The sequence below is a fragment of the Salminus brasiliensis genome, chromosome 3 (genome assembly GCF_030463535.1).
Source record: "Salminus brasiliensis chromosome 3, fSalBra1.hap2, whole genome shotgun sequence".
Classification (NCBI taxonomy): Eukaryota; Metazoa; Chordata; class Actinopteri; order Characiformes; family Bryconidae; genus Salminus; species Salminus brasiliensis.
Window position 1 is genome coordinate 6,675,524 of NC_132880.1, and position 18,594 is coordinate 6,694,117.

The 18,594-nt window shown below is 42.6% G+C and overlaps 1 protein-coding gene across 4 annotated transcripts in view; it reads right to left on the reverse strand.

The window, feature by feature from the left end:
• The window catches only part of rapgef5a (Rap guanine nucleotide exchange factor (GEF) 5a), a 97,696-nt gene that overhangs the window by 48,504 nt on the left and 30,598 nt on the right, over positions 1–18,594 (reverse strand). For all 4 annotated transcript variants that reach the window (XM_072675313.1, XM_072675312.1, XM_072675311.1 and 1 more), the window contains exons 6-9: positions 13,200–13,281; positions 11,001–11,049; positions 10,767–10,843; positions 1,663–1,791 (exon numbers count right to left, since the gene is read on the reverse strand). In XM_072675313.1, coding sequence (XP_072531414.1) covers positions 1,663–1,791; positions 10,767–10,843; positions 11,001–11,049; positions 13,200–13,281 — 337 coding nt within the window. The remainder of the gene's footprint in view (positions 1–1,662; positions 1,792–10,766; positions 10,844–11,000; positions 11,050–13,199; positions 13,282–18,594) is intronic.

Here is an 18,594-nt window from a genome sequence, read left to right on the forward strand (position 1 = left end):
ATCATTACAAATAAAGCAAGGTTCTTCACTTCAAGGAACCTTTTATGGCACCTCTTTCCTCTTCAGGCCCATTCTACACCCTCAGGTAGTCTAGACTACAGAGCCCGCTGAGCTCATTTACTGCCCCCAGGGTTCCATTTCCAAAGATGCAAACAGAGCTTGTAAAGTTCACTAATCATCTGCTGTGTTTGTGCGGTGCTTAATCAGGCAGTCGCTCTGAAGAGGGCTTCCAGTCTCTCTGGTACTGAGCACTGCTTCTCCAGAGACACACACACACACTCTCTCTCTATGTCTCCCTTGCCCCCTAACTCAGCTTTGTGTGTGTGTGTCACCTTGCTGCAGGCTACAGCACACCCCTCCCACACACACTCATACACATGTAGTACATGCTCAAACACAAACCTCAATAGGCTTAAAACTGTGCCAGCTCTGCTGAACCAATACTCCTGAATGAAGCTGCAGTTACTGCTGACCTAAGCTTAAACCACACAAGCCTGAAGAATAGAGTCTAGTACTAGTACTAAAATCCTGAATGAAGCTGCAGTTACAGCTTACCTGAGCATAAACCACACAAGCCTGAATAATTGAGTCTAGTACTAGTACTAACAGTCCTGAATGAAGCTGCAGTTACTGCTGACCTGAGATTAAACTACACACATCCAATAAGGGAGTCTAGTACTAGTACTAACAGCCCTGAATGAAGCTACAGTTACTGCTGACCTGAGATTAAAGCACACAAGCCTGAAGAATGGAGTCTAGTACTAGTACTGGCAGTCCTGGATTAAGCTGCAGTTACTGCTGACCTGAGCTTAAACCACACAAGCCTGAAGAATGGAGTCTAGTACTAGTACTAACAGTCCTGAATTAAGCTGCAGTTACTGCTGACCTGAGATGAAACCACACAAGCCTGAAGAATGGAGTCTAGTACTAGTACTAGCAGTCCTGAATTAAACTGCAGTTACTGCTTACCTGAGATGAAACCACACAAGCCTGAAGAATAGAGTCTAGTACTAGTACTAAAATCCTGAATGAAGCTGCAGTTACTGCTTACCTGATCTTAAACCACACAAGCCTGAATAATTGAGTCTAGTACTAGTACTGGCAGTCCTGAATTAAGCTGCAGTTACTGCTAACCTGAGCTTAAACCACACAAGCCTGAAGAATGGAGTCTAGTGCTAGTACTAACAGTCCTGAATGAAGCTGCAGTTACTGCTTACCTGAGCTTAAACCACACAAGCCTGAAGAATGGAGTCTAGTACTAGTACTAACAGTCCTGAATGAAGCTGCAGTTACTGCTGTCCTGAGATTAAACCACACACATCCAATAATGGAGTCTAGTACTAGTACTAACAGCCCTGAATGAAGCTACAGTTACTGCTGACCTGAGCTTAAACCACACAAGCCTGAATAACTGAGTCTAGTACTAGTACTAAAATCCTGAATGAAGCTGCAGTTACTGCTGACCTAAGCTTAAACCACAAAAGGCTGAATAATGGAGTCTAGTACTAGTACTAGAAGTCCTAAATTAAGATGCAGTTACTGCTGACCTGAGATTAAACCACACACGTCCAATAATGGAGTCTAGTACTAGTACTAACAGTCCTGAATTAAGCTGCAGTTACTGTGCAAAGTAAAGGTTGAATTGATGACAGTGGTTCTGACCTGTGTCGAACGGTCGGGCAGTCGGTAGTTCGGGTTCTGGAGAAAGCGGCAGCCATCCTTGGCCAGCCTCTGGACCATCTCCAAACGGGACAACTCATCGGGCGCTCTCAGGGCACAGACGCCGCTCTGCTGAAGAGCCGGAGGCAAAGAGAAGAGATACTTCAACCCACAGTCCCACGCCATGCTGCCCATTACGTTCTCTCTCTTTCACACACACACACACACACACACACAGCCTGGTAAGCTACAAACTCTTAGACACGAGAGCAGACTAAGTCCTTAATAAACTCCAGAAAGGTGTGTGAGTGTGTATGTAAGGGGGGCTTGAATTCTCAGTGCTGTACAAGAGCCCAAAAGAGTTTGTATCTGAGAGTGTGTATCTGTCCCGCTTTCATCCCCTGCTGCTTCTGTCCCTGCTCTAGACTGAAGTATGAGCCAGGGCGCCCGCGTGTATTTCCTCAGCGTGTGTGTTTGTATGTGCATGTGTGTGTGTGTGAGTAACTCCTCCCAAAAAGAGGCGGGAAAAGTACAGAAAGCGCAACTTAACTGCACTCACACTTCAGAGCAGGGCAACTCAGAGAAAAGGAAACCCGGGAGTATTCTGCTTCCTGACAGGAAGATGTTTTAGAAGCAATAGGCTTGGGCAGATGTGATACACATCTGATGTGTGTGTGTGTGTGTGTTTATGTAACTGTAATGTGTGTGTGTGTGTGTGTGTGTGTGTGAGAGCAGAAGGAGAGAAAATGAAAGAGAGGAAGGTGTGAAGTGTAAGCTAACAGTACCTAGAGCTTAGAAACAGAAGTTCATTAAATGGAAAGTAACAGTAAATCTGTATTTCACACATATATGAACGGTATTTCTATAGAATGGATAATTAATGCACTTCAATGTAAAGCATGCAGATAAACCCACTGGGAGGGAGGTAGGGTGGGGGGTGGGGGTTCCTATCTTAGTATCTTTATAGTAATGTCCAGATAAACTCCAACCAGTAGCCTAAGGAACCAATAAGATGTCTTTGAGCCGTTCATTCTGACCACATAAATGTCCAGTATTTTGTAGATGCTCAAATTATCTTTGTCTACAGTATAACTATGTTTAACTAACTGTCAGTGGTTCTCAAGCCTGTCCTCCAGGCAGTCAATTTTGAGTTTGGTTGAAGAAAAATCTAGATAGAGCAGGGCCTGAAGACCAATTTGAGAACCAGAACTTTAGGGAAATGTTAAGAAACCTTCACTTTTCGCTCAACGTTACCATGTCTCAGCCTAAAACCTACAACTATCCCTAATATAAACCTCAGCCCAAAACCCAACTCTTATAATAACACTTAACCTCAATACAAAACATTCACTCTAACACTGACATTAACCTCCACCCAAAACCTAAACCCAACTAATAACTCAACATTAACCTCCACCCAAAACCTAAACCCAATTAATAACTCAACATTAATCTCAACCCAAAACCTAAACCCGATACTCACTCTGACCCTAACCTTAACCCAAAACTCAACTCTAAATAACTACAAATTAACCTGAGCCCAAACCCAACTCTCACGCTCACCTTAAACTCAACATAAAACCTAAAACGAACACTAACCTTCACCATAACATTAACCACCACTCCAAACCTAAAACTAACCTTAACCCCAACATTAACCACTTTAATCCTAATCGCGAACCTCACCCAAAACCTAAATCCAACATTCACAACTCAACATAAACTTTAATCCCAAACCCAAACCCAACAACCACACTAACCCTAACCTTAACCCAAACTAATTTTAACCGTAACTTTAACCTCTAGCCAAAATATAAACCTAACCACCATTCTAAACCCAGCTTTAACTTCTACCCAAAACCTAAATCCAACACTCAGAACATAACTCAACCTTAACTTCAACCTAAAAGAAAAACCCAAGAGCGACTCTAACCCTAACCATAACCCCCAACCTCAAGCCTAAAGCCAATAATCCCTTTACTGTAAACTCAAACCAAAATCTTAACATCAAACCTAAGAACCACACTAACCTTAGCTTTAACCCAAGCCCAAAACCTATACCCAACAACCACACCAACCCCCTCATCTAAAGTCAAACCCAAAATTTAAACAACCACACTAACCCTAACCTTAATCACCATAATCCTAACCTTAATCTCAACCCAAAACCTTAACCCAACAACCACACTAACCTTAACCTCAACACAAAAGTAACTTTAACCCTAACTTTAACTTTCTACCCAAAAACTAAACCTAGCCACTGTAACCATAACCCCAACCCAAAATCTAAGGCCAACCACCACTCTAATCTCAATCATAACCTCAACCAAAACCTAAACCCAGTATTCACAATAACTCAACATCAACCTCAACCCAACACTTAAATCCAACACTTACTTGCTTATACACCTTCACCTCAACCTAAAACCTAAGCCTAACCTTAACCCTGAACCTAACCCTTTCTCCAACCATAATCCTGATCTTAAGATTGAATTTTTCCAAATTTGTGCAATTTGAGCACTGACAAGTAGACAAGCTACATCACTACCAAATGAACAGTGATCAAATGTTCTCACCATGCTAAAACCTGGATGTTCTCCACAGAACATTTAGTACCACAGTAGCGCAGCAGAGTTAGCTGAAACATGGGGTGTATTACAGTATCCAGACCCCAGCCAGACCCCTTCCCATTTGTTTATTTACACTGGGCAGTGTTTGGATTGGCCCTAGGCACAGCTCTTCCTGTGAGGTAAATCATCCCATGGTGCCACTGAAACAATGGGCTTTGCGCAGTCAGGCGGCCAGCAAAACACTCACAGTGCACTCATAAAAATGTCCAGAAGCACACACTTAATGAAAAGAAAACATCCACAGGACGTATAGCAGCGGTTTTTTCGACACACGAGGCCTGAGATCAATTTACTGTGCAAGTTCACTTCTAGAAGCTGCTGGACCTACAGGGGTCATGGTACATGGGAGGCTTAGCTTCAACCCAGTTAGAGGGAGATGTCTAGAGATGCTGAAATATTAATGTGAGGTGTGTGTGTGTGTGATCAAACACACACTGTATGTGCGAAGGATGGAATAGTGCATTTCTCCATGCAGCCTGAAGGAAGCAGTGGAGATGAGTCACTCAGACTTCTTTTAATGGTGGCTTCTGGTGAAGCAGATGGTCATTCATCAGTGTGTCTTTGAGGTTTGACCACATCTACGCAAAGAGGAGAATGAGAGAGATGGTTATAAGGATGGTAATAAGCTCTGGGTGAACCACAGAGGAGCTCTCTGGATAATAAGACAATATGTTATCGTTACTGTGATGAGTTATGTCACAATAAGAGTTAGTGAGTATATGATGGGTACTGGCAGTACTAGTAGAATAATTTAGACCAATTATAAGATAAGATAAGATAATCCTTTATTAGTCCCGCAGTGGGGAAATTCTCAGTGTCACAGCAGACAGGGATAGCAAGACACTCAGTCACAAATGTAGATAAAAAAATAATTTACACTATAACCAGTGTATAATAACTGTATAAGTAGGTGACTAGATGGCAGCCCTTAATAGCATTATCTTGCTGTCCTTTTTTCTTCTTACCAATTGCTTGATTTTGACTTACGTCTGTACTTTGATTGACTCTTGACTTGACCTGAAGCAAATTAGACAGGGAGACTACTAAAGGGGGGTTAACAGTAGTCAATGCAGGACAGAATGGAGGCGTTTACCCATGGTTTAGCATCAGCTTTGCTGAGCAGACAGTGAAGATGCGTAATAAGTGGCAAAATGCAGTTTTAGTGAGTGACTTAACACAGTAGCTCGAATATAAGTGAAGCACTGGAGATGAAACCATGGATTTTTAAGTGAACTGATAAAAAACAAGAACATCAACAAGATCAACAGTGAAGCTGGAGCCTGGAGAAGCCAGAGACCAAGGTTTTAGGGCCTCCTAAGAGACCTTTTAATACCCTATAAGGCTGCCTAAACACAAATGCTACAGTCATGTTCATCTATTTTCACATTTATTAACCCTTAACACTCCAAGGCTTATTATACACTAAGGTGTATTACTCAGTAACTACAGGGACTTCTGTACAAACTGGTGGGGCTATTCTTTGGTAACGGAAGTTTGCAATAACACTTTCGGCCCTGCTGGTCATAGGCTTCTAATGGGGTCGACTGCTCATGTCTACAAAAGCTTCGGCTCTTTGATTGTTTCGAGCTGAACAAAATTTGAATGTGTGTTTGACTGTGACATTAAGGTTTAGGGTGCGTCTTCCAGTAAAGTCTATTTTTAAACCTAAGTAGTCTTATTATGTCGTTTTCTTTGTTCACTCAGCGCCACTAATGAGAAACTGTCTCTCTGCCTGAGATCTGTATCGTTAACTATAAATAACCAACTGAATCTCTCTCTCTTTCTCACACACACACACACACACAAACATGAACCAATACGCTTACAACCTCACTCAACAGCATTATCCTGCTATAGTTTCCCCAGTAAATAAACATGTCTGATAAGCCCTGTTGCTGGACCTGCCCCAGACCCTCCGGAGTGGCCATCTGCCCACAGCGCTTCCTGTAACCCCCTTACAACCACAACAAGCATGGGAATAAATACTAGCTGCAATCTAAAACTAACTACGGTCAACACTCCTCTTACGCAAGACGGCCAGGCCCCTGCACCGGGACTGTCCATACATGGAGGTAGACGGAGGAAAGCAGTGAGTTCCTCCTCAGTCCAGCTGTGCTCGGTTCTGTGCAGTACGTGTTCTCAGAGTATCTGATCTCGGGCCTGTGCAGGTGCAGGGAAGAGTTTGAAATGTGTGCCCAAACCCAGCGGGAGCTGTCTATTCACGTCACCTCTTAGACTCAGGTCATATTTCTCAGAACCTGATCTCCCACCATTGAAGCATTTTGTCTAGAATTTATAGGCATAAAAGTTTGGACACTCCTGAGTAGAACTGTAATTTATCTACTTAATATAAAACATGCAAAAGTATTGGGACTGCTGCTCAATCATTGTTTCCCCTTTAAATCAAGCATATTAATAAGACAAGCGGCAAGGGTTAGTGTTAGTACACAGAGTTCTCCACTGCTGCACAGCTCAGAGTTGAGGGGCTTTATACTCCTCTAGCCAAGGCCTTGCTTTAGACATGGTGCCATCAGGCTCATGTTTATCTGCTCCAGAGAATCAGCTTTACACCTTAACAACTTAACACCTTAAAAAGCTTATAGCCAACCAGTGGGCTAAAAAGGTTAATACAAACTTCCATTACCAGAGAATAGGCCCACCAGAAGTCACTGTAGTTACTGAATAATACGCCTTAGTGTGTAATAAGCCTTGGAGTGTTAAGGGGTCTCAGAAAAAGTAGCTCAAAAGCTTATGGGCTGGGTGCATGAAAACGTGGGGGCATACATATAAAGAATCCAGATTACTACCAATCGAGACTGTTGTAATTGGCCTGTTTTACAGCTGTTGGGTGTTCTTTTAACACACAACAGCGTTTGAGGTTTGTGGTTTGTCACTTCCATGTACTCTCATTATTCAAGTTTTCCATTCTAGGGCACCTAGAATAAGCCATGAGTGTGTTTTAGACCCTGCAGACCAATGTTTACAGTGGATGAACTTCATTTAGTAAAGGAGGCAAAGCATGTAACTTCACAGGAGGTTTTCTCCATTCTTCCTCTGTTCGTCCTCTTTGCTTCTGTAAAGTTCCCACTGCAAGCCTAAGCACTAAACTCTGATGTACTGCTTTGTGGTTTGCTTCTTTTGCATTATCTGTTTGATATGGCCTTTCTCTGGCTTTAGCTTGAAGAGGTCATGCTCCTGAACTGACCCAGATGTGCAGCAGAACAATGCTCCTGTCTTCCGTTTTGGCTTAAGATTAACAGACCCTTCCTTTTCACATGACACCAAAATCAGCTGAGCTAACCACTAGTTAAAACCAGGAGTACAGTAAATGACTTAAAGTGGCTGCTCTGAAGAAAGATGGACAGAATGGACAATCACGTAGCGAAAGCTTCTGTTTCCCTGCTATGAAGAATTCCAGTAAAGAGACACACATCCGGCGCCAACAATTGATTTTTGTAACGCTGATTTTACTCCAACGTTTCTGTTTGGTCAAGCTATCTTTGAAGCAAATTTGATTTATTTAATAGCAGAGTGCATTGGGATGACAGTGCTGTAGTGAATCCGTTCCCACGAAATCTTGCCCAAATAGGCAACAAACATTTTAGACTGAGTGTGTTTTAGTGTGTTCCTTTTTGAGAGCAGTAAATACATTTTTTCACCTTTGGATAGCTGATCATTAGGCTAATCATATACTATATATCAACCACATCTCTAATCACAGTCTCTAAACCCCAAAATATGAAACAATGGGGATGTTTGATTCATGTTGATGAATTAAAACTTTTATAAAAGTGAAAAACTTCTATCTTCAGCGTCTCATCTACAGTAGGATCTGCCAAGGGAGTGGATATATTAGGCAGCGAGTAAACAGTCTTGAGTTCTTGAAGGTAATGAAGGTGATGAAAGTGTTAAAACCAGGAAGAATGGGCAAGCCTAAGAATCTGAGCCACTTTGACAAGAACCAAACTGTGGTGGCTGGATGACTGGGTCAGAGCATCTCCAAAACATCTGGTAGGTCTTGTGGGTTGTTCCTAGTATGCAGTGGTCAGTACCTATCAAAAATATTCAGAAAGGACAACCGTTGAACCGACAAAACGGTCATAAGGCACATAAGGCTCACTGATACGATCCTTGGAGGCCCCATCTCACAACTCACGGCTAACGTCTGGTACCAGAGACCAAAGGACGATTTAAAAGGTCTTGTGGAGTCCATGCCTCTAATTTTCAGATTGGTTGTGAAGGCACAAGGGGGGCCAACTCAATATTAGGCAGGTGGTACTAATGTTATGGCTTATCTGTGTATGTGGCATACTTGAATTAAGGGTAGCATTTTATTTATTCACTGTACATCAAGCTTTAGTAATTATGCAGTTTATTACTACATAAGTGGAGGTAGTAGCTGTAATAATGCACAATTACCACCCTGTTATGCGAATGATTTAGCGCTATTTAGTCTTTAATTAGTGATGAGTAGAACCTATAGTGGCAGCTGAAATGCCTATTATTACTATGTTTTTATTGTCAATAAGCTTCAGTTTTTTTTATGAATATGAAAATATGAATATTAATATCTATTAATTATTTTAAGATCAATCCCAACTGTAACATTGTTCTAGTGCCTATTGCAGAGCGGACCAGTCAGTCTGATCTCAGGCCTGTGCAGAGTGAGTGCAGTGTGCTGCTGTTCTATCTGATCTTGTGCATTGCTGTAATTGTGTTGAGGCTGATGAATTATTGAGATAGAGTAAGAGGTTTCCCATGTTTGAAGACGTGCCAAGAGCCCTCGCCTACTCGCTCCTGCACTCCATCCCATTCCGCCCAAACAGCACACACTCACTCACTTACTCAGACCCAACACACACATAAACACAGTCTTATCATACACACGCCAATTCCACACCATGCAAAAACACAAAAATACAAATGAAAATATGAATATTCACATCACATAATTCATGCTTACCTTGACAATAAAGCAAAAAGAGAACGGCTAAATAACATAACTACTGTAGAAACAACAAATCCTGCACTTTGCCAGACACATGGCTTTCTAAAACAGAAACAAGAAATTGGTCTTCATGCTTCGCCTTGTGATCTGTATCTTTCAGTGCGATGCTGAGTCATTACCAGTAATTCTAAATCACTCTGACCCTCAGTGACTATGAAATATCCCCCAGCACAGCAAAAGCCCTTTTCTGTTTTCCCCAGGGCAGCCCACTCAAGTCCCACTGTGCTCTCACATTTGTATCACCAATGGAAAAGCCATACTGCAACATCTGACTTTATTACTGCTTATTTATATGTCCAAATGTTTGTGGACACCCCTTTACATGAATGCATTGCACTACTTTAAGTTGCAGCCATTGCTGAAACTGATGTGCAAATGCACACACACACACACACACACACACACACACACAGAATAAGACTCTCTGGAGCAGAGCAAATAAACATATACCTATTGGCAACATGCTGCCTAATGTGAGGTGTGGACTAGAGGGGTATAAAGCCCCCCAGCACTGAGCTGTAGAGCAGTGTAACTATATTTGCTGCAATGATGGAGCTCCATCCAATACTTCTGGGATGGTTTGGAGAGTTGGGGGTTAGGTGAGGTAAGGTGGTGATCATTTAAATCCTGACCTCACTAACACTATTGTTGCTGAATACAAACCATCGCTGGACACTAGCTGGACAGATATAAATCAGGATAAAGTCTTTTTTAATACCCTTGATTTTGGAAGAAACAATGAATGAGCAGTTGTCCCAATATTTTGTACATATTGTGTATTAATTAGAAGAATGCCATTTTATTTCTCCCAAGAAATCTTAGGAAATGTAGCTGAACCTCATTGGTCTCTGGAGGTACCAAATGGCTCATACATAGCTCACGCACAGCTCATTTGAGACAGCTCATAGTCCATTACACCTTTCTATAGCCTCAGGCAGGATGCAGCATTCCATACGGGCCATCAAGAGTTTACATGGGGTCGCGTGATCACTGAATTGATGTTAACAGCAGGCAAAGAGCAATAAATATACCTTCAAGCAGGTAAACCAGGAATATTGTGGGGGGAGTTATTTTTTTGATAGATGCCAAAGAGGAACCACTTTGGGTTCCATAAAGAACAATATTAGTAAAAAGAGTCAGTGTGAAGCTTCACACTTACACATTTCTATTACAAACATGGTTCCTTATGGACCCTTATATGAAATTCACCCATTTCAGTGGGTATGCCGCCGCTGCTGAAGAAATCCTAGAAGAAACACTGACCCTTTATCCTCTTTAACTTATCAAAACCTGCCTGGATGTTGTAGATGGCCTGCATCCACAGTAAAACAGACCAGCATGTGGAACTGGAACTTTCTGTACGCTACCATGTTTTATGTATCTACACAAATTCTCCATGCTGCCCTTATTGTTGGAGTGCACTCGTAATCCAAGTGTGTTCTATTGTTGTGAACGTTGTTGTACTGTACCTTGGTTTTGTCTTCAACTGGCTTTTGTGGCTCTTGAGGGGAACTTTCTGCCGAATCCGAGGTGTCCTCCTCCGACACTGTGACCAATCACAATAGCACCAATATCAATTTTCATCTCAAATTATAAACCTGAACACAGTAACCCAAAGCATATTACACTACAAAAAGTGAAAGCACTGCAGATCGAACTAAACAAGCCCACATTTCCTTATCCTTTATCAAAACCGCTCTTACTTGACTTCCTTGCTTTCCTCGCCAGTGCTGCGGCTAGTTCATTTTGTACCTGTGGAACAAAAAGAGAAGCATTTCTAAAGCAAGCGAAGTCTCGGCTGTTAGAGATGACAGGCACAAAACATGTTTGATTTCAGCAATGGGGTCTAAGCTCGGGGAGCCTGCAGAGAGAGCGCATTTGCAGCATTTAAGAAAGAGCTGGGACATGAAAGCAAATGTTGAAAAATTAAAAACACACTCTGAAGAGGCCCAGAGTGCTGTGGTAATTAATGCTCAACAGTTCCCCCTTAATGGAGAAGCTCTGTAGAAGTTTTTCTGCCCAAGACTTCTGGGCCTGTGGAGCTTGCACTGCACCTTGGGACGCCAGCCCTGATTGACTTTGAAATGTTAAAAGCTACAAGGAGCCCATGTGGCCTGATACTGCAGCGCTGCTGTGGTCAACTGTTACAGGAAAAAGGAGGCACATACAATGGGCTGCCAAAGATATATGAGTGCAACTGCTGATTTCAAGAGTAACCCCATAAACACAACCTTTAAAACTCATTACAATTAAAACTCCCCCTAAACCCAAATGTAGTCAATCAGTCAAAATATTTGGCGTCCATACTGAAGGCTAACATGTGGCTAACAAGCAGGGGAAGCTTCTACAACACCAATAAGCCTAAATTATCAGCCACTTGCCTCAAAGGAAAATCTCAAGCAGACTAGAGTTTCTCACACTATACAATAAACTTTAATCTGTAAAAACGACTACAAACAGCAGCTAGCAGCTATCATGAAGCCTTTCTCAATACATAACATGTCGTAGAAGGCTTGAGACCACAGAAACAAGTCTATTTGACTCTGGAAATCGTTACAGGGCATAATTTTCCAGTACGTGGTAGCTGCATTAGCCTAATACTGTATTATTATTATTATTATTATTATTATTATTTTATTACTTACTTATTACTGTAAAACATGTTCAGTCTTTACATAGCCTATTGAAAATGCACATGGTTTTTATTAGCGATTAGCATTTTTTACTTTTTTCTTAGTACACTGTGACAGAATGTCCTGCACTCAAATTATTATTATTATTATTATTATTATTATTACTAAAAGTTTTATTACTTACTTATTACTGTAAAAAACAGTCTTTTGTATAAATGGAAAAAAACATAGCCTATTGAAAATGCACATGGTTTTTGTTAGTGATTAGCATCTGATAGAATGTCCTGCACTCAGATTCCACTTCTCTACCTAATCCTGAATTTTTGGGTGATTCAGAGACAGCTGTGTCTCCATGGCAACAGAAACGGGGGTTTTTTTTTTGGGGGGGGGGGGGTTTAGCATTTTTTGGGGGTATATATTTAGCTTTATTTATAAAAGGTCACTTTTTAAGTTTTAATTAGTGCTGGGCGATATTACCTTAAATCAATATAATGATTAGTTAAACATTTGTCCTTGATTAGATAGATAGCTAGAAAAACAGACAGACAGACAGATAGATATAGATAGAAAGACAGACAGGCAAACATCGATTGATAAATAGATAGACAGGCAGATAAATACAGACAGACAGGAGGCTATACTTTAGCCTGGCTGGCTCTCACTGCCACCTAGAGAGTGATCAACGTGATATAGAAGGAGATGTGAAGATGACCAAAAGCATGTTCTGCTTGGTCCTGTCCAGCTACACAAAACCCTCCCGACATGTACATACATCAATGAGCATCTGCAGCAGAGCTGTTTCTCATACTCTCCTATATACAAAAACATGACAGTATATCTCTCCTGTCATTCAGCATCTGAAAGCTCATTGCTATGCAGTGCAGTATGGCAGTAAAGTGTGTGTGTGTGTGGGCTGTGCTATAGGACAGTTGCAGAGAGAGACAGAGAGAGAGAGAGAGAGAGAGAGAGAGAGAGAGAGAGAGAGAGAAAGGAAGAGAAGGGGGGGGGGTAAGTATGAGTGATTCTCTCTCTGCCCCAGTGGCAGGGAGCTCACAGCACTGTGACAGATGGTTCTCCTTTGGGTTCAAACGGCAGCCATGAGCTTTACTGTATAGCTACACAAACAGGGGGCAAGCAACTTCCAGCACTGACCAGTGAGTCAAACACACACACACACACACACACACACACATATATAGACAGTGTTGAATGCCCCTGTCTAATGGCATGGGCCTATGATCTTTCTCATACAGCCACACACTGACTCACCGTGGACGTAAGTCGTTCCAGAGCCTTCATCTGGAGAATCTCACTGCAGATATCTCGCTTTCCCTCAGGATCTTCCTCAGGACTGCAAACACACACACACACACACACACACACATTATAACATGATAAGCTTAAAACAACAATGAAAATGATCTCACATACAAGCAGCCAAATCTACCAAGATACGGTCGGACAGACATGGGGAGCTTCAAGTAACACACACAGGCTTGTTTTTATACACTGTCGGGACATGGGGTCATGCACTGCATGTCCAAATGTTTGTGGACACACATTATATTGAAAGGATGCTGCTACTTTAAGTTGTACCCATCGCTGTCTCAGATGTCTAGTCCCTGTACAGAACCATTGCCAATAGACTCCTGTTGGCACAATGCCTAATGCCAGGTGTAGGCTAGAGGGGTGCTCCGTCCCCAGTACTTTTTGGATGAGTTATATACATACACACACACACACACACACACACACACACACACTTAACAGAGTCTAGTTATTATTCACACAGAGGGCATTCTGCAAAAAAACAACTGCCTCAGCTCTCTACTGCCTCCTGCTGACCATGCACTGTAGTGCATGTCAACCTCCAGACTCAGCATGATGCTCCTCACATGGCCATTCATCTTCATTTTTCCATGTAGGACACACACAAGCTTGACTCAAGCATCCGTGAAAATATTCCTATTCCCCCACTTCCAGGGCGAGCCGAACAGGGCCCATGGAGAATACTCTGCAGAGGGAGAGAGGGCCTGCAAGGGGAAAAAAACTGCCATAAAGGAGGACACAACAAACATTCGGAGCTGGGGAACAAAACACAAGGTTTCCCAAGCCATTCCCATCACACTTTACCAGACATTATGGAGAGGCTGAAAATAGGCCAGTGAGTTTGAGAAGTGGGCCAAAGTTTCGCTCTCTCTCTCCAACCACTGTCATTCTCCATCATCACCCACCATGACAGTCCTTCATCACACGCTCCATCTCCTCCCCTGCTCTCTAGCCCTTTCTCACGACATAGGCACATTCATCCAACCTCAGGATCCTGGAGTGGAGCTCCAAGTGACAACACAGTCCTCTGTCACGCTGGTATTATCGTTCTTATTATGCAGGGCTTCCTTTAGGTTATTTTAGATTGTAATGGAAGCAATAGATGTTAAACAGACATCTACCTACATTCCAGCCAGACTTAACCCCTATTTAATGCGGAATAGTCCCATAAAAATCCAATTAAGTTAGTTTCTGTTAGTTTCATGTCTGCGTGGTGACAGAAGTCGCTCGCATTCAAGCAGATTAAGACAGATTAGTGGTGTAAAAATGCCTCACTTCATTGTGATTGTATATTCACTATATGGACAAAAGTATTGAGACACCTGCATTTTCATTGTGTGTTCTGAAATCAAGGGTATTATAAATAGTTTATCCTGCTTTTGTTGGAGTAACTGTCTCTACTGTCCAAGGAAAAAGACTTTCTACTAGATTCTGGAGACTTGCTGTGAGGATTTGATTGCATTCAGCAACAGGATATTCAGGATATTGGATGATCACCACTGCACCTAATACACAACTGCCCAAACTCCTCCTGTATTTAATGCGGAATAGTCCCATAAATAATCAAATTCATCCAAAATAGCCCATCAAAAGCTTTCCTCCATCCTAGCCTTCCAAATCCCAAATTCTCCCTTTAGGCTAAAAACTCCAATCCAATCCAATCCAATCCAATCCAGGTCTTCAAGGTTCAAGGTGCCCATTTTTCTGCTTGGAACACATCACCTTTCAGAACGGACTGTTTACTTGTTGCCAACCCTTAACAGGTGCCACTGTAAATGCCATTAGCTTCACCTGTCAGTGATGCGAATGGCATGGCTGATTGGTGTACAAATGGGCTAGCATAAGGATCTTAACACCTCCTTTGACAAGGAACAAATTGTGATGGCTAGATGGGTCAGAACATCAGGCAGATTTTGTGGGGTATTCTCAGTATGCAGTGGTCAGTACCAAGAAAGGACAACCAGTACACCAGCGCTCAATGAGTAGGCACCCATTGATCCATGGAGGCCCCATCTTACAACTAACAGGACATGACAGATCCTGTTTTGTGGAGTCCATGTGGCAGAGCTGTTTTGGAGGGACTAGGGAGACCTTCACAGTATCAAGCAGGTGGTTTTAATGTTATGGATGGTTGGGGTATAATGTGATACTATGAGGTTTTTTAATGTTGAGAGTAGGCAATCATATGTTCAGTAGGCCTGAAGGATGTATGCACATATCCTGCTGCTGAATGAGCTGAATATCTTGGATTATAGCAGATTCCTTTGTCCTCTGTGAACTCTTCTTTCCTCAGTATAAATGATTGATGAGCTGAAAATCCACAGAGGCTGTGTGACAGCTCATGTGCGTGCATCAGGAAACATGAACATCTCACCGGCTCTCACCGTCCTAATGTGTGCGTACATTATTGGAAGTGCTTCTCAGTTTCAGGCAGTTTCGTTTGAATTTTGAAGACGTCTAGACGAGCGTTCAGAACTTTTTTGAAGACGTCTAGACGAGCGTTCAGAACTTCCCAAGCGTCGACTCTTATCTGAATTCACGTCATTGGAAACGGAATTTCATCCGTGTCTGCAAGATGCACGGGACCTCACAGAGAGACGGGAATTGACAGCGGGAATGCGAGTAGGCATTTTGCTGTCTTTCTCCTGTGATAGGGTACAAATGGATGGGGGACACGGGGACGCCTGCAGTTTCACCCTGACAAGATTGAATGTGACACGGAGAGGCCTGTATGACACCAGCTGTCTGATGCTGTCCCACTCCCAGACCCCACGCTAGCTGCCAATCAAACCCGTCCAATCAAGCTCTGTAAGTTTCATGTCTGCGTGGTGACAGAAGTGGCTCGCATTCAAGCGGATTAAGACAGATTAGTGGTGTAAAAATGCCTCACTGCAGTGTGATAGTATATCCACTATATGGACAAAAGTATTGAGACACCTGCATTTTCATTGTTTGTTCTGGGGGGGGTTAATACTCCTCTAGCCCACACCTGCCAGTAGAAATGGTGCCAATAGGCTCATGTTTATTATCTGCTCCAGAGAGTCCTATTTTATTGCCAATACTTCTTAACAGGAACAATGTAAGCTCTCTCTGTGTGTGTGTGTGTGTGTGTGTGTGCTTTTGGACATCTGTGTCAGTAACAGATGCAACCTTGGTAGCTGAAATCATTCATTAGAAGGGGTGTCCACAAACATTTGGACATTTAGTGCATTTGAGTACAATGTGCATGAATCCATATTGGGATGGATGGGATTGGGGGTGGGTTTTAATGTCTGTGTTCCTCTACTGTGTAAACAGCACCTACCCAGTCACACTTGTGTAATCAGTGTATATTTAAAAATAATGCTGGAAAATTCTGGATTTCACTGGATCAGTCCTTAAAAAAAGCGAACTGAGAATGATTGTGAGGTCAGACACATCCTCTCGTATGCCACATAGTCCTCAATACGTCATCTACCGGTCAGCGGCTATGCTGTCGGAGGGATTGTCATGTGTGTTTGTGTTTTGTGCATTTTTCTGTCGTGTGTCAACAGCGTCTTCTCAACTCAGGCTGCCTGGAGCTGCGCCGGCTCGTGTGCTCTTTCCGAAGAAGCTATTTGGATATTCCATGCACACACTTCTTCCAACTGCTTCACATTTGCATGCAATTTGAATGCTACCTTTGCCATTACCAGTTTCACCAGAACTGGTGTGGGAGTCAGACAGAGCTTTCTGCCTGAGTGTGCATGTATGTGTGTGTTTGTGCGTGCGTGCGGTGAGAACACTATTAAATAGTGATGTAGGATGTGTATACAGTGATCCATGCAATTGTCTGTTCCTTACATCTGCTTTTGACCTATTGCTTCCGTTATTAAAATGCAACCACAAAAAGGCAGCATGAAAAACAGCCCAGTTAAAAACAAACCAGGCAAGAAATCGTGTGGCAGAAGTGCAATGCATTAAATGGTGCAGAAACGGGCCAGCAGCTTCAGGTAACATTCATTGTGAGTGTGGCATGACTTGTGGCATGTTTCTAGAACTGCAGATCTCCTGGGATTTCCAGCACAATAGTGAGCGGCAATTCTGCAGATATCAACAGCTTGTTGATGAGAGAGGTCAACGGAGAATGGCCAGACTGGTTGGAGCTGACAGAAACGCTACAGTAACTCAGATGACCACTCTGTACAATTGAGGTGAGCAGACGAGCGTCTCAGAACGCACAACACATCCGAATTTAAGGGCTTGATGGGCTTAAACCACAGAAGAACATGTCAAGTTCCACTTCTTTCAGCCAAGGACAGAAAGCTGAGACTGCAGTTGAGCACAGGCTCATCAAAACTGAAAGGTTGCAGCCTGAAAAAACGTAGTCTGGTCTGAGCAACATATATGCATGGATCCAACATGCCTTGTGTAAACAGTCCAGGCTGGTGGAGGTGGTGTAATGGTGTGGGGAATGGTTTCTTGGCACACTTTGGGCCTGTTAATACCAATTAACCCTGTTGTGAATGCCTCAGGCTTTTTGAGTATTGTTGCTGGCCACTGGCATCCCTTCATGGCCACAGCTTAACATGTTCTAACGGCTGCTTCAAGCATGATAATGCAACCAGGTCACAAAGCAAAGCAAAAAGCAAGCCGAACCAACTTTGGTTTGATTATGCTGTACTGCAGATTCTGGATGTACTAAGAAAGTTCCTCTGCAGTTCTACAGGGCACTCTGCACTTTCTGCAGCCACTTTTAATTCTATTTGAGTCTATTTGAAGTCATTGAAGTAACAAAACTTTCAACTGAGCTTTAATTGGGTGTTTCAGAAACTCTCCAAGACACATGAGGAAGTTTGAGAGCGAGAAAGCGAGAGTGAGAGAAAGAGCAAGAGAGCGATAGAGTCCCCCAGGCCCAGGTCTTTCATTATACAGCACCATCATGCCACCTTCTGCATATTACATTTACAATACATTATGCAACAGTTAGTTACGACCATCCAGTCGGATTGCTCAGCTTGCTCTACCTACATCTGATAAGGGCACAGAGTTTTCACCATACCTCCATCTGATCAGCTGTTGCTAAGTAACAACAACGGCTGCTGTCTGACATCACTGACCGAATAATATTTGGATCAAACCTGCGGTATAAAAGCAAGAGAGCCCCACAGCAGTGCCATCGATAATGCCTGTCACCATGGTTACACTTCCCATACTTCATTTTGAAGGACAGGCAGTGTCAGCAAGCTTTCTAATGGAGGACATCATATAAACAACTGCATGAAATTGGGTTTACTTCAAGATGTTAAAAAAAGAAACACAGAAAGAGTAAAAACAGTTTGACCCACTATGTCCATAAGGAAAAGTTTGGGCACCC